The sequence below is a fragment of the Hemibagrus wyckioides genome, linkage group LG08, assembly GCF_019097595.1.
Source record: "Hemibagrus wyckioides isolate EC202008001 linkage group LG08, SWU_Hwy_1.0, whole genome shotgun sequence".
Classification (NCBI taxonomy): domain Eukaryota; kingdom Metazoa; phylum Chordata; class Actinopteri; order Siluriformes; family Bagridae; genus Hemibagrus; species Hemibagrus wyckioides.
The window spans coordinates 9,929,372-9,955,688 of NC_080717.1; the positions used below are offsets into that span (position 1 = coordinate 9,929,372).

At 38.7% G+C, this 26,317-nt stretch overlaps 3 protein-coding genes across 6 annotated transcripts; 2 read left to right on the top strand and 1 right to left on the bottom strand.

Moving 5' to 3' along the window:
• The first annotated feature begins 2,624 nt into the window (after positions 1-2,624).
• Positions 2,625-11,214, top strand: gcna (germ cell nuclear acidic peptidase). Its single transcript, XM_058396401.1, has 12 exons — positions 2,625-3,086; positions 4,312-4,495; positions 4,574-4,637; positions 5,262-5,311; positions 5,395-5,461; positions 7,311-7,387; positions 7,538-7,915; positions 8,029-8,188; positions 8,480-8,624; positions 9,395-9,530; positions 9,693-9,897; positions 10,674-11,214. Exons 1-12 carry the CDS (start codon positions 2,997-2,999, stop codon positions 10,903-10,905), a joined length of 1,788 nt encoding a protein of 595 aa, XP_058252384.1. The 5' UTR covers positions 2,625-2,996; the 3' UTR covers positions 10,906-11,214.
• A 677-nt stretch (positions 11,215-11,891) lies between these two features.
• cetn2 (centrin, EF-hand protein, 2) lies at positions 11,892-15,823 on the bottom strand. 2 transcript variants are annotated; one of them, XM_058396390.1, is made up of 5 exons: positions 15,615-15,823; positions 15,095-15,277; positions 14,888-15,016; positions 14,468-14,605; positions 11,892-12,819 (listed from the first exon to the last, which is right to left on the bottom strand). In XM_058396390.1, the coding sequence occupies exons 1-5, from the start codon at positions 15,615-15,617 to the stop codon at positions 12,730-12,732; spliced, it is 543 nt and encodes a 180-aa protein (XP_058252373.1). In that variant the 5' UTR covers positions 15,618-15,823; the 3' UTR covers positions 11,892-12,729. The 2 variants fall into 2 exon arrangements, with proteins under 2 accessions (XP_058252373.1, XP_058252374.1); XM_058396391.1 differs by having other exon boundaries at positions 15,095-15,253; positions 15,615-15,821.
• A 533-nt stretch (positions 15,824-16,356) lies between these two features.
• nsdhl (NAD(P) dependent steroid dehydrogenase-like) lies at positions 16,357-25,644 on the top strand. Of its 3 annotated transcripts, none has more exons than XM_058398106.1 (8): positions 16,357-16,491; positions 16,729-16,912; positions 17,616-17,777; positions 18,068-18,214; positions 19,420-19,548; positions 19,675-19,817; positions 23,300-23,402; positions 24,398-25,644. In XM_058398106.1, exons 2-8 carry the CDS (start codon positions 16,892-16,894, stop codon positions 24,728-24,730), a joined length of 1,038 nt encoding a protein of 345 aa, XP_058254089.1. In that variant the 5' UTR covers positions 16,357-16,491; positions 16,729-16,891; the 3' UTR covers positions 24,731-25,644. The 3 variants fall into 3 exon arrangements, with proteins under 3 accessions (XP_058254089.1, XP_058254090.1, XP_058254088.1); XM_058398107.1 differs by having other exon boundaries at positions 16,483-16,584; XM_058398105.1 differs by lacking the exon at positions 16,357-16,491 and having other exon boundaries at positions 16,507-16,912.
• The last annotated feature ends 673 nt before the right edge of the window (positions 25,645-26,317 follow it).

The following is a 26,317-nucleotide window of genomic DNA, read 5'->3' on the forward strand; positions in this document are numbered from 1 at the left end:
TTTGATTCAAAAACTGCCCTGTTAATGTTATCCAGTAGTCCTCGTGCATGTTATGAATCTTGCTGTGGCAGCATTGAGTTTGGGGCAAATGTGAGCCCAAAAAAAATTACTGTTGAGCTAACTCTTGTTAGCATTTAAAAGCTGCACAACATGATCTTAATAGGGAGCATGAAATGTATGTACATGATAAGCAAATCTTATTTCATAAAAAAAAAAAAAAAAAAAATTGGTTTAAGCGAATAATCATAAATGGACTCAATATCTCTGTGGATGAGTTTCATTTACAAACTGAACTTTAATTTTATATTCCAGGTTAAATTGATAATTTAGACAGCACCTTCTCTTATATCACACTGACATATGAGTGATGTACTATTTCATCTTTAGCACATCTGTCAAGCCAGCAGCTATTGTAACGGTGAAAGTGTGAATATACAACAAACACCCATAACATTAAATATATATTACTGCGTAAGTACCCCCTTGTACCAGCAAAACCGTTCTGACACTTTGAGGGCAAGACCTCTGAAAGTGTGTTGGGGTATCTGGCACCAAACAGTAGCAGATCCTTCAAGTCTGCATCTACACAGCTCCATAAGCAGCAAGCTGTAATGTACAGGGTGTTCCGACATCTTTCTCTTATAGCCAGCATTAACTTTTTCAGAGGTTTAAGCTTCAGGGTTCTTCTGTGAGATCGGATCAGGCAGGCTTGCCTTCACTCCCTGTCAGTTCACAGGTTGTCCTTCCTTGGAACACTTTTGGTAGGTATTAACTACCACAAATCCTGTTGTTTTAGAGGGGCTCTGACCCAGTTGTGAAGCCATCACAATTTCACCTTTAAGTTATACTGAGATCCCATTTTTTATCCTTACATCAATTTTGAGAACTGACCATTCACTTGCAGCCTAATATATAACGTGCCACTGTAACAAGATCATATTTTTATATATTTTATATATATTTTATTATATATATATATATATATATATATATATATATATATATATATATATATATATATATATATATATATATATATAAATCATATACTTCACTGGTGAGTGGTTTTAATATCATAGCTTATCAGGGTATACTTGATGCTTGATGGGTGAAACAGCTGCTGCTTGTCTGTTTTAGGTAAAATGTATATGCAAGTTTACCTAGACATTGTTTATTAATACTGTACTTAAAATCTTATATAAAATAATATATAAAACAAACATTTGAATTGTGTAATTTTACTATCACTGAGTGAAATGGTCAGTGTATTAATAGCAAAAAATGTTGTTCTATTTATTTATTAATTACTCTATCATAATAGTTTACTGTAAGAATTTAGAGAAAAACAAATGCAAGGAAAATAAATAATTTTTGTACAAAATAGTGATGTATCTTCAATTTTGAGGCTGATTTATTAAGTATACAAAATAAATGGTATAGTCTTGCAAAGGACATTCTGTACTTCCTGCTCATTTAATAGGAAGGCCATTTACTTTGTCAGTTTTAGGAAACATGAATGCAACCTTTAGAAAATGATCTGTCAATGCTGGAGGCTGGATTAATAGTTACATTCCAATAAGAAGAATCCAAAATGGTTTATTTCTGCACAGGTCTGTTTATGAGCTCCTTTAATATGGAGCCATATCCTCCAAGCAACTGGTGTAAAATCCCCACTGGACTTCAAAATCAGCGAATTCAGGTGTTGGGCTTGGCCCCTTAGTTCCAGTGAAAGGAACTCTTAATGCTTTGGACAATTTCATGCTCCCAACTTCGTGGGAACAGTTTGGGGATGGCCGCTCTAATTCATCCCAAATGTGTTCTATCAGGTAGAAGGGGAAGGCCAGTCACTTCCATGTCTTTATGGACCTTGCTTTGTGCACTGGTGTACAGTCATGATGGAACAGGAAGGGGTCATCCCCAAACTGTTCCCACAAAGTTGGGAGCATGAAATTGTCCAAAATGTCTTGGTATGCTGAAGCATTAAGAGTTCCGTTTACTGGAACTAAGGGGCCAAACCCAACACCTGAATTAAAACTTTTGGCAATATAGTGTAGATCAGAGCTTCCCAAACTTCAGAGGGGTAAGGCCCCCAAATACATAGCAAAAGCTCCACGACCCCCCCTCCCAACCTCTTTGTTTAAAAAAATACAGTATATTGATTAATAGTATAAAGATATATTTATACATATATTTGTACATACATATAAAGCAGATTGTCTCTTTGCACAAAATTATCAACATTTATTAACCAGTTTGTAAGAATTTCATTGAATTATGAGAACTACCATAAAATGTAATATTTTTATATGCTGGTGAAAATAAGATGATGTAAACATTCTTTACAAATATATTTAAATCCTTAACACTACATACTGTCTGCATACTATTTACAATTATAGTGAATCAAAGTGTGTAACAGAAACTTTTTATATTCTATTCTAAAATATTATAATTATTTTAATATTTTGATTTAGCCTAGCTACGGCCCCCCTGCAATACCGCTACGGCCCACCAGGGGGCACTGGTGTAGATAGAATATGATCGCCATTTGTGATAGATGGAGCGTAGCCGCTAGTGGGTGCTAGACGCCCGGAAGTTAATGTTGTCTTAGTTCGTGACCATTTCCGGCCAGGCAAATTTGAAACCGTTCCATCGTCTCAAAGGCAGATCGTTCATTTACAAAATTTCACTGGATTAAAAAGAACTCATTTTTCTCACACCAGAAGGTATTTACACGGTTACTGAATGAAACTGTTTGTCGCATCGTGTTCATTCACAGGCTTGTGCAGCTAGTTAGCTAGCTCAACTTTTATGTAGCCTTGTTGTCATTTAATTCATCAGACACATGTTTAACGATGCTCTAATTAAGACACTGAGATAAGTACATAGCTAGTAATGTACATACAGTGACTCTGTACTGGACTTCGTTGCCTCTGTAGAGAAAGAGGAAATCCATTTTGATCTGAAATCCATAGCTGCCCCTTATTCAGAGGACCATGGACCCTGGGACCCAAAGACTGTTTGAAAGAGTTGCACAGAAACTTGGCTGGGACAAACCTGGTGCTCTGGACCGAGCAGCAGACGAGGTAAATACTGTACTGGTATAGTTTTATAAAGATAAGCTGTTGAGGGTTATACTACAGCGCTGTTGAATGCTCGTCTCTGATTGGTCAGAAGGTGTTGCTTAATTAATGATCTGTAGCAGAAGCGAGGACCGCAGCATCGACTGCCTTCTTTCTTTAACTTACAATATTTCTTCTTTTTTAAAGAAGAATAATTTTTGAAGGATTCTTCAGTGTCGGTGCTTTGTAACAGTCCGAGATAATGCTGTAGCTTTAAGTTTTATGAGGCTGGTGAGAGAATGAAACTTTATATCTATTATACACCGATCAGGGATAACATTATGACCACCTGCCTAATATTGTGTTGCTGCCAGAACAGCCCTGATCCATCGAGGCATGGACTCCACTAGATCTCTGAAGGCGTGCTGTGGTATCTGAGATGTTAGCAGCAGATCCTTTAATTCCTGAAAATTGCGAGGTGGCGCCTCCATGAGCCCAGCTTGCAGGACTTTAAGGATACTTACCGGACTTAAAGGATACTTTTGATAGATACTGACCACTGCAGACCGGGAACACCCCACAAGAGCTGCAGTTTTAGAGATGTTCTGATCCAGTCGTCTAGCCATCACAGTTTGGCCCTTGTCAAACTCAGTCAGATCCTTCCCCATTTTTCCAATGAATTACACATCAATTTTGAGGACAAAATGTTCACTTGCTGCCTAATATATCCCACCCACTAACAGGTGCCATGATGAAGTGAATAACACTGATGATCTCCTCATCTCTCACTGCTCATAATGTTATGCCTGATCGGTGTAAAGCTATAACATTAAATTTTCTGAACTGGCTGGTGAGGGTATTAAATTTTATTTCTAATATAAGTAGTTTACATGCCACAATAATAAATGTAACTAAGTTAATAAAATCATATGCTAATATTAAATAAATAAGAGTGTTTTTGTTGACTAATTGCTGCAGTATAAAAGGAATAACTTCAGGATGCTACTTTTATTGGAAAATAATAAATTTCAGATTGATAACAGCTCAAAGTGTCACACTGGGCTACATCTCCCTATTGACGACTGTTTTTCCTATAACAGCATACATCATGCCGTATTACTTACATAAATCATATCAGCTTCAGTAGCCTCACCTCTGTAATGCAAGGCAGAGTATTCCAGCTAGTACTGCCTCATATCATGGCTTTTTGAATTAACCTTGATACAACCTTCTTTTTTTTTTTGCACAGTTGAGAAAAAGTTTGAAATGCAGACGAGATGCTGTTGGCAGTCATGATACTGAGTCTGCTGAGAGGAAAGAGTCTTCATTTCTGTCAGACAGTGATGGTTCTGAAAAGGAGAATCGGCTTGGAAAGAAAAATGCCCCCTCAGACAAAGCGCTGCTGGACTCCAGTGATGAGGACTTTGATCAAAGTAAGTCATTGAATTGAATAATCTTCACACAGCAGTGGAAATCTAAGTGTCTATAAATAAGTAATGCTTGTTGTTCAGTTCTTGCGACAAAGGCTACACCCAAACCCGCTGCCAGACACATCTCATCTGCCAAGAAACCAAGGTGAGATATTTATATTTGTTTACTTTTTATTTCTGGATATTATATAATATAAGGCCAGCCTTTGTTCCCCATTTGCATCAGTGAGCTTTGACTGTCCGTGACCCTGTCGCCGGTTCACCACTGTTCCTTCCTTAGACCACTTTTGATAGATACTGACCACTGCAGACTGGGAACACCCCACGAGAGCTGCAGTTTTGGAGATGCTCTGATCCAGTGGTCTAGCCATCACAATTTGGCCCTTGTCAAACTTGCTCAAATCCTTACGCTTGCCCATTTTTCCTGCTTCTAACACATCAACTTTGAGGACAAAATGTTCACTTGCTGCCTAATATATCCCACCCACTAACAGGTGCCATGATGAGGAGATAATCAGTGTTATTCACTTCACCTCTCAGTGCTCATAATGTTCTACCTGATCGGTGTATGTTATATGGAAGTGACCTGCAGTAATCGTGCAGCTTCACAGACTCACAGGATTTAAACTATTGAAGAATTGATATTGAAAGTTGCCATCATGTGATGACATTTGAAAAGCCACTGATTCAATGTGTGGAAATCTCAGGCAACAGCATTAGACTGGATATAATATGAATCTAAACTGATTTATTTTGTCTCTGTTTCCAGTGAACCAGCTCAGATTTTGTCCTCAGACAGCGATGATGGCTTTGAAAACTGTAAGTTAGTTTTCATTTTTAAAATAGTTTATTATTACTTAATTTTAAAATATGAATTATGTAGAATTTCATTTTTTTTTTAGTTTTGAGACGTGTGAAAACCCCGAAGGCTCAACCAAGGCCTCGGTCTGTGAGTGGTAGTGATGACAGGTCAGTGGGATCATTTTCTTATCTAATATGCTCTTGTCTTAAGCTCTTACTGGACGGGAATTCTCTTATTAGCTTTTTCTTTATTCTTCTTACAAAATGCTTAAGTGCTCCAATCCATAGCAGCTACATTTTTACAGGCTCCTCCTAAACATGTAGTACTCGTTATTAAACCATAAGTCCAGGAGGTGGAGCTTGACCTGCACCAACGCCTCATATCAGCCCTTCCTTCACCTGTATGATCTTCTATATATGCCAACAAAAGAGTCAAAGTTATGTTTACCCCATAGAATTTTGGTGTGAGCAGGAGGAGCTAGATCAGGTCTAGATCGACTCCACCCTGTGGACTTGCAGCGAGGAGTGATTAGTTAATTTTGTTATTGCCAAATTTATTATACACTATATTGCCAAAAGTATTCGCTCACCTGCCTTGACTCGCATATGAACTTAAGTGACATCCCATTCCTAATCCATAGGGTTCAATATGACGTCGGTCCACCCTTTGCAGCTATAACAGCTTCAACTCTTCTGGGAAGGCTGTCCACAAGGTTTAGGAGTGTGTTTATGGGAATTTTTGACCATTCTTCCAGAAGCGCATTTGTGAGGTCACACACTGATGTTGGACGAGAAGGCCTGGCTCTCAGTCTCCGCTATAATTCATCCCAAAGGTGTTCTATCGGGTTGAGGTCAGGACTCTGTGCAGGCCAGTCAAGTTCCTCCACACCAGACTCTGTCATCCATGTCTTTATGGACCTTGCTTTGGTCACTGGTGCACAGTCATGTTGGAAGTGGAAGGGGCCAGCTCCAAACTGTTCCCACAAAGTTGGGAGCATGGAATTGTCCAAAATGTCTTGGTATGCTGAAGCATTCAGAGTTCCTTTCACTGGAACTAAGGGGCCAAGCCCAGCTCCTGAAAAACAACCCCACACCATAATCCCCCCTCCACCAAACTTTACACTTGACACAATGCAGTCAGACAAGTACCGTTCTCCTGGCAACCGCCAAACCCAGACTCGTCCATCAGATTGCCAGATGGAGAAGCGCGATTCGTCACTCCAGAGAACGCGTCTCCACTGCTCTAGAGTCCAGTGGCGGCGTGCTTTACACCACTGCATCCGACGCTTTGCATTGCACTTGGTGATGTATGGCTTGGATGCAGCTGCTCGGCCATGGAAACCCATTCCATGAAGCTCTCTGTGCACTGTTCTTGAGCTAATCTGAAGGCCACATGAAGTTTGGAGGTCTGTAGCGATTGACTCTGCAGAAAGTTGGCGACCTCTTCGCACTATGCGCCTCAGCATCCGCTGACCCCGCTCCGTCAGTTTACGTGGCCTACCACTTCGTGGCTGAGTTGCTGTCGTTCCCAAACACTTCCACGTTCTTATAATACAGCTGACAGTTGACTGTGGAATATTTAGGAGCGAGGAAATTTCACGACTGGATTTGTTACACAGGTGGCATCCTATCACAGTTCCACGCTGGAATTCACTGAGCTCCTGAGAGCGACCCATTCTTTCACAAATGTTTGTAAAAACAGTCTGCATGCCTAGGTGCTTGATTTTATACACCTGTGGCCATGGAAGTGATTGGAACACCTGATTCTGATTATTTGGATGGGTGAGTGAATACTTTTGGCAATATAGTGTATCTGCATATAAAATGACTAACTGTTCCCTTTATTTATTATAAAGCTGTGTATTTGATGCACTGTTCCTATTGTCAAGCTACAACTTTCAGTTATCCTTATATTACTGTAATGTGTGATGATATTAGAAGCAAAGGAAATTGCTTGCACACTGTGCTGTAGGCAGTTAACACACAATGCTGATCTAATTTGTATTCATTTTGACAGCCTTAAACAATTCATAGTAGACGACTTGTCTTCTGATGATGATTTTGTTGTGGAGAAGAAGCCGTCCATTTCAAAAGGTGATTTTTTTTTTCCCTTCATGCATACAAAACGAATCAGCTAAAGCTAATGATATTTTAGGATGTTTTACCACTATAGCTACCATTGAAATGCTGTGTTCATATAGGAAAAGTTCTAAATGAATATTTGGTGGTTGTATGTGCATGCAGGAAATCTGAAGACTCCCAAGTCTAGCCTGAAGATAGAGAAGCAGCGGCCCTCGCAGTTCCACTCCCCAGTGTTTCTCAGTGACTCGGATGATGACAGCGACATCGTGATCAAGAGCACGTGGAGGACACGGCACAGTCGTCCATCCTCGCAGGAAAAGGAAGCTCCGGCTAAAGATAATAAACCCAGAAATTCCCCGTGCTTTCCCTCTCCTCTTGTTTCTGTCCACACACCTAAGCCCTCATCAGCTCCACCCACAAACAGTGGATGGCGTGAGGACACGGGCAGCTCCGAAGACGAGTTCCAGTCCTTACTGGACCGCATTAAGAAAAACCAGAAGTTGGGAAGCAGTAGCACACACGCTTCTCCTAAACCTCCAGGTTGAAAAACACCACCTATATCGGTGCATGTATACACGTAATTAAAGGTCAAGTTCTGATTCTCATGTTTTTTTTTTTTTTTATTATTATTATTTCTGTCGTTTTTGTCTTAGAGCCCAAAGCTGCAACAGCCTGTGTGACTCCATCTGTGAAGGCACAAAAGGACAGTGACAGAGTGCCAGTAAAAGGTTCCCAGGTGAGCAGAACTCCAGCGCAGCTCCCAATCCACAGAGCCGTGAGTCAGACGGAGCCCAGAGCAGGCCACAGCAGCAGGTACAGTTCATACTCATATGATTTATTACCCTCTTCTTCTCCTAAGTGTATATCATGTTCGCACCCTCAACAGAAAGTCGGTGAGTTCTGTCCTTGCCTCACATGTAAAAGATATTATTCAAGTCTAAGTGCCTTTATATTCTCAGTACATTTGTTTCAATGAGGCAACTGTTCCAGTAGCAGTAGATTTATATGGCAGATATGATGCTATCGATGGTATGTAGTTGATGCAGCATTCCAAATGTATGGCATTCGATGCTGACTCTTTCTGTTTTTGTGTGTTTCTCATAGAGTGGCTGTGTGTAAAACACCAGGCTGTTTCCTGCAGTCTCTCTCTTTTCCTGACTCCGTGTACTGCCAAAACTTCAAGCAGAAGAAGGAGGAGCTGACCAGCAAACTCTACCAGCTCTATAACACTAGTGTTTTTGAGAGCAAGGTCAGGACACACTTTGTAAAGTAAAAAAAAATACATCAAAATAATTAAAGCTTGATCAGGGCCTAATCTGAATTCCAGTAACTCTGGTGAAGTGTGACAATTAGATTAGAAATATTAGCGTTTCCGTACCATCGCATAAAGGTTTTAATTTAAATTGATATTTATCTTATTACAAATTGCAAATGAATGAAAAATAAAATCAGTATCTTCCTAGCCTCAAATTATTATACTGTACATTCTTAATCTAAGCTGTTGCTTATAGTGATGCTCTGGCTTAATGCTATTACTCACAGAATAAAGTTAATGAACAGCTGCAAAAAAATTGTAACTCAAATATTACATGTCGACGAATTTTACTGTAGGTCAGGGGCGTACAATCTTATCAAGGACTGGTCTGGGTGCAGGTTTTCAGTTTTCAGTCCAGTGACAGCTAAGATCAACTGATTATACAGGTGAAATCAGGTAAAGCTCCTGCTCAATTAGTATGGAAAGCTGCACTCAAAACAGCCTGTTGAGGATAATCTGGAGCCCTGTGCTTTAGTGAATAATTCAGTGTTGTACTTTTGCACTGTTTGTTAATTAAGTCAGCAATAATCAAAATAGAACTGGAAAAATACTATTTGAAGAAATAGGCTTTAAATACTTATCAACACATTTTTAGCTGAAAGTTTAACTCAATGTGGTGGTGTTTATTTGCAGCTGAATATTTTGTTTTCTTGAAAATTTGATTCCTCTGTAATGTTTCATAATCGGTCATTTAATTTCTTTAGCTGCCCACTGACATGTCGATCAAATGGAATACAAAGATGAGAAAGACAGCAGGATATTGCATCACCGGCCAGGAAAAAGTCACCCGCATACGATACGCCCGCATCGAATTGTCTGTCAAAGTCTGTGACTCTGCCGGTAATTTTTCGTTGTTGATCCAAATTCATTTTAGATATCCAAGTCTCTCTTTTTTTTCTCAAATCTTTGCTTAAGTTTGTTCCATGGGAAATGTCTGTATTCCACGTAATCATTCCGAATAGTGAAGATTATCAGCTCTATCTGTTCCTTGTTCTTTTACAGACCGGTTGCGTGACACACTAGTTCATGAAATGTGCCACGCAGCCACATGGCTGATAAACAACGTGCGGGATGGCCATGGACCTTTCTGGAAGATCTACGCACGCAAAGCCACCCTGGCTCACCCCGAGCTGCCCATGGTGACCCGCTGCCACAGCTACGACATCAACTACAAATACCAGTACCAGTGCAGCCGCTGCAAAAACACGTGAGTGTGTTCCTCCTCAAACTTTGTGTGTAGGTTTTGTTAGATTTACCAAATCATTTTGAATATAGTATCATGGCGAAGAGTCTCATGCGCTCTTCACAAATTCCAGTAGTCATTTTCACACATCCATTGATTTCATCACTGCAAGTCACCAGTCTCTGTATTATATAGTAGGCGTTTCTACTACTGGCTGCTATGGTAAAAATGTTTGTTTATCAGCATGAACGTATACACCAATCAGGCGTAACATTATGACCACCTGCCTAATATTGTGTTGGTCCCTCTTTTATAGCCCTGACCCGTCATGCACGGTGTATTCTGACAGCTCGTCTGTTGGATCAGATCACACAGGCCAGCTCAGTTTTTGTTAGATTTTGTTACATTTCAGCAAATCAGAGATTATCTTGTTAACTGCTTCACCACATGCATTTACACTGCCAAAAGGACAGGAAAAGAAGGAGACAGACTTCTTGAGACTGGCTGGTTATACTGGGAAAGGCTTAACCCCAACTCAAGAACTATGGCCAATAAAATATCTCTTCCCTGCATGAGAGGACGGTTCAGCTTTGGTCAGAATGATGTGCCATGATGTTCCGAGCCCAATTTTATCATCTCATTATTAATGACACCATGATTCGCGATCAAATAAAACTTTTAATTACACCAGTTGATCAAAAAATGTATAAATCAATGGAAATGGCTAGAATCTAATAAGGTCTCGAGTGCTTTTGGGATGTTCAGTTAATTAAAATAAATCTGTGTTTTTTTCCCCTCAGGATTGGCCGTCACTCAAAATCTCTGGACACGCAGAGGTTTGTGTGTGCGCTGTGCACAGGCCAGCTTGTCCTGCTCACGCCGTCTAATACTCGCGGCCCCACACCTTTCGCTACGTTCGTGAAGGAGAATTATGGTACGGTGCGACAGGAGCTGGCTGGCCAGAGTCATGCTGAAGTGATGAGAAAACTCAGTGCTGACTTCGCTAGCAAGACACGCCTCAGCCAGAGCTGATTGCTGTTGATCAAACTTTACTGGAAACTTTTACTGGCTCAAGCTCTGCTTTTCCTCCACTGTTCAGTATGCTGAAAGACGTGTTCTAGAAATGACTCAATATCTTTGCTGCACTTGTCTGTATCACCTCAGCATTATGTTTCAGAAAAAGTAAACTGTGAAGATGCCTCTGGTTATATCACCTGATTATATTATATTGTTTATAAGTGTACATGAAATTTTTAATAGTTCTGTATGTTCTGTCCAGGAATCTTTTAAATGTTTTTTTGAATGTGTGTTCGAATAAAGAATTTTTTCATACCTAGTGACATAAATGCTTGTCTGCTATATTTTTCTTCTGTAAAATAAAAGCTAAAATTAACACCACAATTTAAATATTAATTAATTGTGCAAAAGAGATGAAGTATAATTACTGTGAGGTTTATTAAGTTGTATTAATAGATGGAAATAAAAGATAAGACGTAAAATAAAGGGAACATATAATGGATATATTCACAGTGGATATAAAAAGGCTACACGCTTATGTTAAATTGTAAAAATAAGTCAAGATAAATGAGTAAATCATATCAGACCTTTTTCCATCCACAATGTGAAATTCACTAAAAAGTGAGAGTGAAGAGCTTTAGTGAAAACTGAGTATATATATATATATGTATGTATATTTCTATATATATATTTAGAAATGATATATATGATATGATATATGATATATATGATAATGATAATGATATATATATATATATATATATATATTTAGAAATGATGAATGTTTTCTTCAAACTTTGCCTTTATCAAAAAAACACCTTTTGCAGCAATTACAGCCTGGGCATTCTAACGGTCAGTTTTTCAAGATAATCTGATGAGATTTCACCCCATGCTTCCATCTCCCACAAGATGGAATGGCTGATGATGGAGTCTTCCTCCATAGCTCCATAATACAGGAATAGGCCTAAATAAATAACAAAACCAAAGTACAACAAAAAATAGTCCATATACAAATCCTTTAATTTGTTTTTGGCAGATCTCATCATTTTAAATACACAAGAATCTCCAATGATTATTAAAATGAAAATATATAATTTGCATTCCTTAGTTTTTCTGCTAAAACACGAGAGGCGATTATCAAAAAACACAACTTAATATTTCATTTAATTTAGGTTTTAAACATTTATACTGATTTGTACAAAACACCAAAAAGCAGTTAATAAGAGAAGGCATAAAGACGAAATATGTATAAAGAGAAAAATACAGTCCTAACATCACTGTACAGAACTATGGACAAAAGCAGGCAGGGGTAACAATTCCCCACTTTAAAATTCAGACACAGAGCAAGTTCAGCACACATTACACATAACAGCGCTCTTTGAAAAACTGGCCTCGGGAGCAGTAAGCAGCACACTGAGGCTAAATAGACAAGTTAAAAATAAACCCTTAGGCTGGGTTGACATTAAGGTCAAAGTTTAATATGTAAAGGCCATAATACTCGCTGCAGAAGTCAACACTGTATTTGTTAGATTTGTGAAATTTCCATTTCCCACGTTTTTAACTTCGACACATTACTAAATGTTATATTTTCTCCTAAAACTTCTCAAAGGATTCAGTATCATTATTCAGCTTTATAAACCACACTCTTAAATGGCAGCCAGATGTCTTGGAGCAAATGCCCTGTAGTGTTAACCATCTTTAATGGATTTTTTCATTTATCATTCCTGATCATTTTGTATGAAATTGTGCATTTTAGTGTCGGTGCAAATGATGTGTGAGATTTGTGATGAGACCAAACCACTGCTCATGGTCTGTAATAGCTTCTAATATGCCGCTTATTCAGTACAAACACGTTTTTTTCATGATACGAAGAAATTCCTGCTGGCTCACTTCTCCATCACCATCTCGGTCTGCTTCTTCAATCATCTCCTAATGAAACAGTGATCAGTGTTGAGACCTTTTTCTTTAATGAAGTGTAGATGCATAGAAAGTACACCCTCCTTCAATTGTGTGCTTTTATTTTTATAGGTGCCTAAATAACAGTTGTGTGGATCTTATCAACTTCTAAAAGCAAACAACCTTAAACGACAACAATAATAAAATTATTTCAAAAAGTAAACCAACATTAAAAACCCAGATGGGAAAAAAAATAAGCACACCCTGAAATTCAGTAACATGTCGAACCACCTTTAGCGATGATCACTCAAAGCAAACATTATCTGTAGGAGTTTATCTACCTCTCACATTGTTTTGGAGAAATCACTCTTACTTACAGCATGTCTTCAAGTCATTGAGGTTTGAGGGTCTTCAATTATGCATAACATTATAACCCCCTGCCTTATATTGTGTTGGTCCCCGATTAGCTGCTAAAACAGCACTGACACGTCAAGCACTGTGTATACTGACACCTTTCTATCAGAACAACATAAACTTTTCCAGCAATTTGAGCAACAGTAGGTATTGCTGTCTGTTGGATCGGATCACACGGCCCAGCTTTCGCTCCCCACTGCATCAATGAGCCTTGACCGCCCATGACCCTGTCGCCGGTTCACCACTGTTCCTTCCTTGGACCACTTCTGATAGATACTGACCACTGCAGACCGGGAACACCCCACAAGAGCTGCAGTTTTGGAGATGCTCTGATCCAGTGGTCTAGCCATCACAATTTGGCCGTTCGTCAAACTTGCTCAAATCCTTACACTTGCCCATTTTTCCTGCTTCTAACACATCAACCTTGAGGACAAAATGTTCACTTGCTGCCTAATATATCCCACCCACTAACAGGTGCCATGATGAAGAGATAATCAGTGTTATTCACTTCATCTGTCAGTGCTCATAATGTTTATGCATTATTCGTTTTCTCTTTTTCATCCAAAGAAATTTGTTTCAAGAATACTCTGCTATAAAGTGGAGTTCACTAGTTTCTAAATATTGTCTAAAAAGCAACCCAATTGATCCACCATGCTTGAGAGTTGTTATGAGGTGTTTGTGGTGATATGCTGTTTGTGTGTTTCACCAAACATGTTGCTGTGCATGATGACCAACATCTCCATGGTCATTTTTTGGGTTTGTTCAGATGCAATTTTGGAAAGATTGCTGACTATCTTGAAGGCTCTTCTTTTGCAAGCAATCCTTCTCACTGTATAAAGTTAACTTCAAACTATTTAGAGATGGCCTTATAAGCCTTCCAAGATTGATGAGCAGCGACAGTTGCTTCTCATGGCTCAGGAACACCAAAGAACACCAAACTGCCAAAATGTCTGCTTTTATAGAAGTCACACTTCTTAATAATGGACTAATCTTGTGTTTTTCATTAGTTACACCTAATTACTTCCTAATGATAGAAAATAGAAATTAAAAATAAAAAAGGGTGTACTTATTTTTCCCCCAACCAGATTTCTGTATGTTGGAACGTTATGATTTTTAATAACCTGAGGTTTGTTCAGGTATAAGTTGGCCAGGACCAGATAATTGTTATTTAGACCAAAATACATACAAACTTAAATGAGGCTGTACTTTTTACTTTTTGTGTCTTTTCCACCAAGACTGTTTATAGTTTTAAGATGAATCTCCTCACCTGAAGCTCTTCGTCAGTAAGGTTCTCTCCAAGCTCTTTGGCAACTCGCTTTAGGTTGCGGAATGATATCTTACCAGTTTCGTCATCATCAAACAGTCGAAAGGCCTTTAAGATTTCTTCTTTGGAGTCCTTTTCAGCCTAAAAAAAAAATCAACAACAGATAAAGAATCACTGTGTACATGATCTATTAGAAATGCATATATTCCTGGAAGGCTCGAGAGTTCAAAACAATTTCCTGGGACAAGAATTTTTAGCTATCATCCATCCATCCATCGTCTATACCCGCTTATTCGTAATTAGGGTCACGGAGGTATGCTGAAGCCTATCCCAGCGCACATAGAGAGAAGGCAGGGGTACACCCTGGACAGGTCACCAGTCCATCGCAGGGCTTTTTAGCTGTCACAAGAAAATAAGTCTCACCATCTTTTGGCTCATGATTGCCAGGAAGTCATCAAACGAGATCTTGCCAGTCCCGTCTTTATCCACATCTGCAATCATTTTCTTGATCTCCTCTTTTTTGGGCTCAAATCCAAGAGCCCTCATAGCAACCTGGGTCAGGAAAGACTCCATTAGCATTAAGACACCAGTGCTTTTATGTGTTATATCCTACACCTTGTAAAACCTCACCTTGAGCTCCTTCACCTCGATGTAGCCTGAGCCATCTGTGTCGAACAGCTCGAAGGCTTCTCGGATCTCCTGCCTTATTTCTTCTGTCAGTTCTGGTTTAGGACTGGCTTTCTTACGAGGAGCCACAGCTCCAAGTGATGGTCTTTTGGCACTGGTGGCCTGCAGTAAATAAGCAGTGGCATCCTGTATAGAGTCACTTCAGTATGCACTAAAGCAAACCCTTATTTAATCATCACTTGTGCATTATACTACATTTAAATAATTAAAGAAGCTTATTAGGCTACACCCATCGATTTATCGTTGAGATTGATACTTCATGCGATGCGAAATAGACATGATACAATATGTATATTGTCTTACAGGCTGGCATAGCTTCTAGTGGTGTTTAATGCTTCATCGCTCGTTACTGGAGAAGATGACATATACAAAGCAGACAGGCTGCGATTAATCGACGCGATCCATCAGCGTGGGATCACAGTGATGATGATGATGATGGATGAAGGATGTACTCATGACTCACCATTACAGTCGCAGAAGTGCAGCAACACAGAGATCAGCAGAGTCTTTCTGTCCTTACAGTCTGCCAGCATGTGGTGTACAATACTCTCACCGATTTTCTGTACCGGATATAAGGAGATATTACAGCGATAAAGGATGCTGATACAAGGCCGCTGCCTCACTACACCTCAGCATCTCCTCTCTCTACTCTGTGCTGTGGTTGGTTCAGTGGGCTGGACAGACGCTGATTGGTCGCTCGGGGCTTTTCCCTGCCAGAGCCACAGCTTAAAGAAATAAAAAACTTCGACCACAAAAACACTTTATTTTATCATCTGTTTATTTTGTTTGAGCTTGTATATATATATATATATATATATATATATATAAAAGAATGTATATGTACTGAGACACACTTCACTTATATAAGCATGGTGGGCGATCATTATTATTTATTACTGGGTATAACAACTGGTATAATACTTTTAAACGTTTTAAAACCATCCTACATAAACACATTTGCGCCATTACAGTTTAGTGAATTCTCTCATTTTTTGTTTACCTAATTTACAAACATAAAGGTGAGGGCGGGCACTAAAAAATGCCAATCATTTATTGACCAAGGCAGTGGCGTAATATTACGTGAACCTCTCGTTATTGGTCAGATCCATGTGTTCTCTATAACAGAGGATCAGTGTAGCCTATAGCAGCGGGCAGCTCTGTCAGCTGATATGTTCATTGGTTGAATCTCAAATTGCACGATAATGGCTATATAGTGCACTAAGTAGGATGTAGAAACCAGTACGTTACACCCTATATAAGTGCACTTATGAAGAGAATAGGGAGCCGTTCGGGATTAGGTTTACCAGTCATTGGTTTACCGGTCATTGTGCAAAACAGTGGTAAGTTGTTCGCGAACGAATCGACTCCTTAGCCGGCTCAGAGCTGACCCGTATATCTTCTTCTTTAATGCAGAGATTCTTACTGTATTTATGGTGATTTTACAATAATTTTTTTTTTGAGTAAGATTTTAGATCTGTTTAGAAGCCTGAAAGACTGGCTCTTATTGGTGAACTGATTCAAATGAATCGATTCACTGAAAAGAGTCGCATCACAAGTTCAAAGTCTTCTTTCTACAGGTGTGTGCATGTGGAGATTTGCTTGTTATGTGTTCTTCATCTGCTTGGAGGACAGTCGGAGCTCTCAGTTCTCCTGTGTAAAGGAGTTTGCAGTCAGTTTGAGAACAGTTAACTAATTGATCTGACTCGATAAAAAGATTCGAACCCTTTCACTGCTTTTGTAATGGCAACGCGCATCCGACCGGTGAGTCTAACGCTATTTTATATATTTACTTATTTATGTTTATTGTAAGTTAAATACAATAGAGTATGTGACCATTTTAAGGTAGTCAATTTATATAAAAAGCCTACTCAGAGATTCACTTTCAAAACATCCATAAACAATAGTTTTCTCTCTGTCTTTCTATATTATTATTATTATTATTATTATTATTATTATTATTATTATTATTATTATTATTATTATTGCTACTACTATTGATGTAGTTGACTTTTTTTTTTTTTCCATTGTCCAGTTTTCTGTTTCTACCTTTACTTCAACATTGTCATTTATTATTATTATTATTATTATTATTATTATTATTAGTAGTAGTAGTAGTAGTAGTAGTAGTAGTAGTAGTTGTATAAATACACCATTGTTTGTCATGCCATTAAATTGAATTGAATATGAATAAATTCTGAGGAGTTTCTTTTTATGACTATTAAGCCTTAAGGATAAGTGAATATGAATATATATGAAATAATGATTACACCGTTACTTTGAATAAAAGCATTTGCTGAATGAATGGAGTCCATCACATGGCACCATGAACACACACCATCCACACATTTCTAAGGGAAATTCACAAAAGCTTAATCTTGTCCAAAAATTCATGAAAATATTTAAGCAATACTACTAATAATAATTAAACAATTGAGATTGAAAATAAAATGTTTCCTGTGAACAGAGCAGTAAAAGATGTGCTGTCATTGGTGGCTCTGGCTTTTTGGGGAGGCATCTTGTTGAGCGTCTGGTGGAGAAAGGCTACTCAGTGGCTGTGTTTGATATTGCTCAGAGATATGACATTCCCGGAGTCACATTTCACCAAGGAGACTTGTGTGACAAACAGGTGATCAGATTTTTTCACTTCCTTATAAAACATTTTGCATGCACTAAATAATTGAATGAATGAAAAGTGTAAAAAGGTGGCTTAAATGACTGGGTAAGTGACCTTGTAATAATAATATCATCTGTACACACACATCATTGGAAGGATCCCAAGAATTTTAAGTGTTTGCTTCCATCAATATTGTTTACAGAACTGATAACAGGGCTGACAATAATATATTGAGACATCCACTGATCAGTAAAGAACACAAGATTTTGTTTCATACTTTTAAAAAAAATTCTCATCTTTAGGCTTTGCTGAAAATCCTGAAGGATGTGTCACTGGTGTTTCACTGCGCTTCTCCTTCACCAGCCTGTGATGACCGAGCTCTCTTCTGGAAAGTTAACGTTGAAGGCACACGCACTGTTCTTCAGGCTTGCCAAGAGGCCGGGGTGCAAGTATGGAACTCTCACTTCAGAGATACACTGTATGGGCAAAAATTTATGGACACCTGTGGTTCTTCCAAAACTGTTGCCACAAAGCTGGAAGCACACAATGAACTAGAATGACTCTGTATGCTGTAGTATTAAGATTTCCCTTTACTGGAACTAAGAGGCTTAAACCTTTTCCAGGATGATGCACAAAGAGAGTTCAATGAAGACAGTTTGCCACAGTTAGAGTGGAACTCAGTTATTCTGCACAAATATCCACAGCTTTCCCAGTAGATTGGAGATTATTATAATAGCAATTCTTGATCTTAGAGATGTTCAGCGAGCACAAGTGTGGAAAAGCAAATGTTAAACTGATACTATTTATTACATTCAAGCAGTTTATTTATTAATTTTCAGTAACTACTCAATCCTAGTCAGGGTTGCAGTGAGCACAGGACCCATTCAAGGAAGGTAGGAAATGCACACCAGGACAGGATGTCAGTCTATTAGGGTTTAGCCAGAGAGAAAGTTCACACGGAGACTGGAAGAAACTATGAAACGCCACACAGACAGTAACCTAAGTTCAAAACTGAACCAGGGACCCTTGACCTGTGAGGGAGCAGCACTGCCCCTTTGCACTACTCTGTTGTTCTTCCGGCTGCTCCCCTAATCGGGGTCGCCACAGTGGAGCATTTGGTCCACATGTTTGGATTTGGCACAGGTTTTACGCCAAATGCCATTCCTTCCATTTTATCCAGGCTTGGGTCCGGTACAGAGAGTTAACACTTCAGTGGCTGGGTTAGCTCCCTGCCCAGGAATCGAACCCAGGCCACAGCAATAAGAGCACAGGATTCTGCTGCTGTAAACATTTTACCTATATTATTTTTTCTATATTATTGTTTTATTAATATGTATAGTTACATAATTTTTTACTCAGTATTCATTATAAATGGTGACCATAATGTCAGTCATAAATGATCACGATGGCTGCATTAATGGATATTTAATTAGTAATATTTGTCCAAACAGACAGATTGCATAAAATAGGGTAGAGATTAAAATTTCTCCAGATTTCTGTGCTCTGTGGATATTTTTTGACATTTATAAGATGTAGCCTTAAGACAGAATGGTTTGTTAGTTTTTTTCCACAAACTATTAGATTCCACAGAAGTCACTTCTCGTTTGAACACTGAATTGCCTGATATTTCAAGGCCTTATTATCTGGTTTGCAGAAACTTGTCCTAACCAGCAGTGCCAGTGTGGTGTTTGAAGGAACTGACATCAAGAATGGAAAAGAAGATTTGCCTTATGCAAAAAAGCCCATTGATTACTACACAGAGACCAAAATTCACCAGGAGAAGGTCGATATCTGTTTATAGATATTTTATGTTTGTTGGCTTTGCTGTAGTACTTTTAATTAGTGACCCATATATTTGAACAAAGCATACTTTATATAATCTAATTATTTCTTGTTGCCTACCGGGTAGATTGTCTTGCAAGCATGCAGTAAAGAAAAAGATTTCCTCACCGTGGCAATTCGTCCTCATGGGATCTTTGGTCCACGAGACCCTCAGCTTGTGCCCATTCTTGTAGACACAGCACGCAAAGGCAAGATGAAGTTCATCATTGGGTAAGCGAGACTGGCTTTATGTGAGCAATGAAAAAAAGTTAATGTCCCTATATGTCACCTACGTGGAGGAGATCGACTTCTGCTCCGTGCATATTTCTCAGTTAATATGACAACATTGGGCCCTATTCCCAAAATAAATGTTCTTCTGTTGGTAAATGTGGCTAATAACTGGCTGGTTCAGGAGAAACTAGTCTCATAGAGTACTTCATGAATTATTTTAGCTCTAAAAGATGCTGCTAAATCTTACAACAACTTAGAGGCAGTCCAGAGAACTTCTTTATTTCTAAGACAAAATAATAAAAAAAATCCAAATTAAGCAGAAATGTGTATTCAGCTATGATATGAGCTAAGCTGTTTCATGGCCTTCCTCTTAGGCATAGGAATAGACGACCAGATCTGGCATGAAACTCTTCAGAGGATACAGAATTGAGAATGTCTTGGATTGGAACCCAACTTCTGTTTTCTGGGAAATACCCCAGTGAGTCAATGAGATATTAAAGCTAAGTCTAGAGAACCTTGATCCCATTCTGAAGCCCTGTGAAGTACCTTTGTGTCCACTCTGGCAACAATTTAAAACGTTCTCATTTGTTGTGATACTTGTTTAAGGCATTGATGAGTGTTTTCCTACACTTTTCCAATTGTTTGGGCATGATATCCAGATGCGAGGCTTATGTTGACTCCAAAATTTCCCATCTCTTCAACTTAAGAGGTGAACTGAGCCCCATGATCAGATAAAATCCTTAGGGATTCCAGTGTATGTTCACACATAACCATAAATAGCGATTTAGACATTTTGATCCGAGATGCTAATTTTGGAAGGGAAATTACTTTAAAAACTGGTCTAAAATAGTCGTAGTTGTGTTCTATAGTGATGGTGGGAGATTAGTGGTAAAGTCTCGAGTGATGTGTGACTATGTGTGTTGAGGTGGTGTAGACATTGTTTTCGGGAAAGCTGGCGTATGAGGAAATGAATTTGTGAATGTTGCTAAACATGCCAATAACCATGTCCCATAACCAAAGATGTATAAGCCCAAAGAGATAATTTTGGTCTGGGATCTCTTGGGATCAGATGTCCCAGGAAATGGCACAGATAACGAATGATTCTAGGAAGATATTAGTTCTGTTCCCTTCCCAAGATGTCACAAAATATTTAATAGCACCTGGAAGACAGAGGGGGCATCAGAGAACACATACCAATACTTCTGATGGCCAGAGGGGGGTGCTAAAGGATTTACACGTATCACCCTTGTAAATGCTGGTCAGCTTGTAAGCACTACTGAGAGAGAATAGCTCAAAGAAGCATTATTACTTAAATTTATATCTGCAAGGACAATATGCAAAGGATTTCTGTATTTTGTGACTTGCATGAAATATTGATGTTTTGTGACTTGGTTAATACCCTGGTAAATCAATTCAGGGTCTGAGTGTGCGTCCTTTCTTTTGAACAAAGAACAGTCCAAGCTAGTGCTAGTGAAGTGGAAGGACAGATATACTAGTATGAGTGCTTCTGTGATGTACTCCCCCAGTGCCTTGTGTTCAGCTGTTGAGAGAGGATAATTGCAGTTGAGTAGTGAAGTAGAACCAGAGTGGAGGCCTTGGAATTGCTGACCTTAAATTGAACAGAATTACCGCCTTAAATCTAATTCTGGGCTTTTAGTGGTGATAGCTGCTACGATGAGCCTGTGTTATAGTCACAGAAGAGTGACCATCGGATCATTTCACCTTATGAGAGGGTTGTGACATTGTAGCCATTGGAGGCTTGAGGCGGTGAGGTACTTGAATGCAAAGCATTGATTTTCAACATAATTTCCAAGGTGAAGGACGTCACAGTCCCTTCACCTCCCATCCTCAATGTTTGCACCTGTAGTGCTAAAACAATAGAAGTGTCTGAAAATTCAGCCACCACTCTTGATAAAGATGTTTGGTGGGATAAGAGCAGAAATGGACACACCATTTTTAAGTGATTGGTGCTCACTTATGGAAGAGAGTAGGAAAGCTGTTGTGTGGCCGTCATAGGCGCTCAATATGATGCACTAAGCTGCCACAGTGGAAGCAATATCTGGTTTTCCTGCACCTTCATTTAAGGTGAGTTGAACTTGGCCAATCTGCAAAGATTCTGAATAGTTGACTTGAGTCTTCCTCTTTAGCTCTGATGCAGGTTATCCAAGTAAATGGAAAGCTCATTGTGTTGGTCCAGAGATGCTTGTTAATCCCAGTATGCTGGTTTGGCCATCAAATCCTGCCGTAAGCCCTGCGAAAAGCAGCCTTCACTACCAGTGCAGTTATCTACTGCCAGTGACAGGCATTTTGAGTGCATATTTGACTGCTTTGCATCCTCTCTGGAGTCATCCGAGAGAAACTTCTTGCTGTCTCACCACGACACAGTGGCATGAATCACTGAAATGATCAAATGTTTGGAATGCTTCACCTCATTGTTGTCACACTGCAGTAGCTCAGGTGAGTGCTTTGTCCGTCTGCAGGTTAATGAACTGAAACTCAGCTGAAGCTCCTCACTGACTGGAGAAATACAGAGCATTGAAGCAAAAAGCCTTTGCATTTAAAAGGGTCTCTGGCATAATTTTGTGGTCAGGCTATGGAAACTGGAGCCCAGTATGTGGGTACATGACATAACAATTTTCCATGATGTGTTATTGTTTATATAAAGTAATAATTGATTTTTTTTTTTTAGAATGAGTACTGAAAGATGATGATGAATGTAGCTAAAAAATACACATCTCACAGAGGGACCAAAGAATTATGCTATAAAATTTCTTAATCTTGCATCCAGTGAGGAGTAGGATCAATATTTATACTTCTGCTATCTAATAGCTTTTTAAACACAGGATTTGATCGATTGTTGAGCATTTCTCTGCAACTCAACTAAAAGATAATTGAAGTTTTACAGTACAGATGACTCAAGGCTATGACTATTGTGCACTAAGTAAGATGCTATTAAGACGTGTAAATCGATAGTCTAGTGAAATGTAAATGAAATTCTATTCTACCTTTTAATTGAAAGCATTCATCCCCTATTAAAATTCTTCCAGTTTTCTCAGTAGTTTCATGAATTGGTTTTAAAAAGGAGAAAATATTATCTAGGCATTTTACTGTCAACAGTAAGCGGTAAGACTTGAATTAGTTTTTTCTTTTTTGGTGAATATTGCTTTTTATTTTGTGTCTAGATAGCAATAGCAAGGTAATTATTCATGGTTTATAAAAAACTTATGATAGGAAGATGTATATCCTCTGGCTTTAATGCTGTACACAGGAGGTCTTTGGTTAATTACACAAATTAAATAGTGTGTAGAGCAACAAATAACAGTTTAGAAGAAACCAATACAAAAAACAAATCAACTAAACATAAATGGTGCTTTTTTTTGTGCTGACTCAAACATATGAGCTCATGGGCTGAATTAGACGATCTAGGATTTGACCTTTGTCATATTTCATGCATGTTAAAAACATCTTTGTGATTTTTACAGGGATGGTACTAACCTTGTGGACTTCACCTATGTGGAAAATGTAGTGCATGGACACATCCTAGCTGCTGAGCATCTGAAAGCAGACTCCCCACTTTGCGGAAAGGTGTGTATGGGTTTGTAAACATGGGCATCATTAACTATGTAAGTGACAATGGAAGGTTTGGCAGTACAGTTCTGTTTAATTTACATTAGATGGTATTTAAGTGCTTACAATAGCACTTAAATAGAGTCAATATACTTAACCTCTAATAAATCTTACTTCAAAACAAGTTTGATAAAATCACACAGTCAGGGTATAATGTTTGTCCTAAAGCATGGTCTTCTAGATTAAATCTTTGTCAGTAAGTGTTTTTTAAAAAAATCTTTCATCTGCAAGCAGACAGTTACATAACCTGACACCTACAAGAAACGCTACACTGCCTGTACTGACATGAAGTAAGATAACAGCACTCATATCTTTAAGCATTAAATACGTCTTGAGAAAGAACTGTCACTCACTCACTGTTTTTTTTTTTTTGTTTTTTTTTTTTGTTTTCCATACCATTCTTTTTAAACTGTTGTATCTGAAAACCCCAGAATACTCAAACCAGCTCATCTGATATCAACAACCATACCATAGTTAGAGTTAGACATCTCACTTTAGGCCAATCAGATGTCTGAACATTAACTGAAGCTCTTGGACTGTATCTGTATGACTGTATGTATTGTGCTGGTTGTATAACTACATCGATGAGCAGGTATTCAGGTGTTCCTATTCTAAGGTGACTTCAGTTCAGTAACTGAATATACAATGAATTATTAGCCTAAAGGAATATGGATATGGGTTAGTTGGATTCTATCACCAAATGATAATATGCAGAATGTCCATCATATGGTGGTGTTGTGGATGAAAACCAAGGTCAAGACTGTCCTTTGTAGTCTTTAACTGGATTGCAATTTGCTGTGATATTAAGGCCAATGTTTTGCCATTAATGCTTTTTTCAAAAGGAAGTAATATATTAATAGAATATTTTTTGCTCTGATTTGGTGTATAATTTCCTGTTTCCCAGAACTGTTAGCATGTTAACTATACATTTCCTTTTTTATATCTTATCACAGGCGTATCATATAACCAACGACGAGCCGATCCGTTTTTGGGATTTCATGTCCCAGGTGCTGGTCGGTTTAGGCTACGATGCACCTCGCTACCACCTACCCTACGCTCTGGTTTATGGAATAGCTATTCTGCTGTGGTTGATTACTGTTCTACTGCGCCCCCTGGTGAACATCAAGCCCACCTTCACCCCCATGCGTGTGGCACTGGCTGGCACCCATCACTACTACAGCTGTTCGCGTGCCAAGCAGGACATGGGCTACAAGCCAGTGGTGAGGCTGCAGGAGGCCATAGCAAGAACTGTGGCCAGCTACCCACATCTGAAAAGAGGAAGCTAATGTTTTATTGAAGCTGTACCATGTGGACTCGCAGCATCTTGGTCTCTGTGAATGGAAAAAAGAACTAAAGACAAGCAGTGGTTTTGTTCCAGTCTAAATGTGAAAAGAGTCTCTTCTAGCTTCAGCTCATCTCAGAAAATGACGCACAAGGTATATAGCAGTGTAGGCACTGTTTGAAAGAAAAAACACACTGAAACAGCACATCCCAAAGCTAACCATTTTGACATGTCGTACTTTTTATCTGTTCATAGTTACAATTATTGTGGAACAAGTTAGTTCCTGGTATCACTTGCATTATAACAGCTACAAACAGTTCTTACATTTCTATGAGTGTTAATAAAGCCGAATACAAACCAGTGATTGAATTACAGCTGACACTCTATTGTCTGAACTGCTGTTACGGAAAATATATCCTTGCCTCCTGACCAGTCAGAATCCTATACAAATATTTACCAAGTAACTGAACTGAACTCTGTCACTGCACCAGCTTCAGTGTGTAACGTGTGTAAACTCTATATGACACTGGATGCTAGATTCATTTACTAATTAATACCCATCTTACAATGCAAATCTGTCAATCTTACATCCTATCTTATAAGTTGTCTCGCAGATGTTCCACAACATTGAATGTACTGAGTGCTGTATCCCAGTAAAACCTAAGATGTGTTCTTCTTCATTAAATAAGTTTGTTAATGTTGGTAAATGGTTGACATTAAAAGAATAAAACACATTGGTCCATGCTGTTATTGATCATTTTCCTGTTATAGCAGGCTTTGCCATGTTTTGTTACTTTTTATTATTTTTGTCCTTTCCAGTGGTTTTGGGTGTCCACAGGCAGTATTTTATTATTTATATTTATATAAATATTTATATGATGATGATTGTGTATGTGTATGTGTATGTTGGGGTTGATGCTGTGTATTTCCATGAGGGATCTCAATATATAATAAAATATATATGAGCAGTTTTCATAAATATGAATATGTTGTCACCTTCCTTATTTTTGCTGCTAACTCTTCTAAATATAGGAGTGGAACTATTTACATTTGCTTCAGCTTTATGTTTACACTACTGCCTGTGTATTAGCAAAGTGTTTTTTCATACCTCTGCGAATAGCTGACTTGCCTTAGGAGTCTGAGCATTGTTTTTTGGTTGCAACCTTTCCAGTTGTTGCTTGCTTGATATTCATCAATGTACTATATACATATTTTAGAATGTTCCAGGCTCTAGGGATGGGCAAATTGAGTTTTCGTGCCTGTGTCTTTGTGTCATGAGTGTTGCACAACACACTGCAGGTTCCCGGACCACGCCCTCGATCACAAAACCATCATCAAACCTTTCACGTTATTAGCTGCATTTGTTTAGACCTCACAGTGACCCTTTGGGCACTCATACAGCCTGTCATGCTATACATTTCTGTCATTCCTCATCTTGGTGTGGTTATGCATGTAGGGGGGGAAAGAGATTGACAAGATACCTGGCATTCTTGTAAACTCTGATAGTTTATCACTGGATCAGGCTGTCTGACTTGTTTTTGAGTCATGTTTAAGGTGGTAGTAAAGGCGAAACCCGTCTGCTGGCCACCTG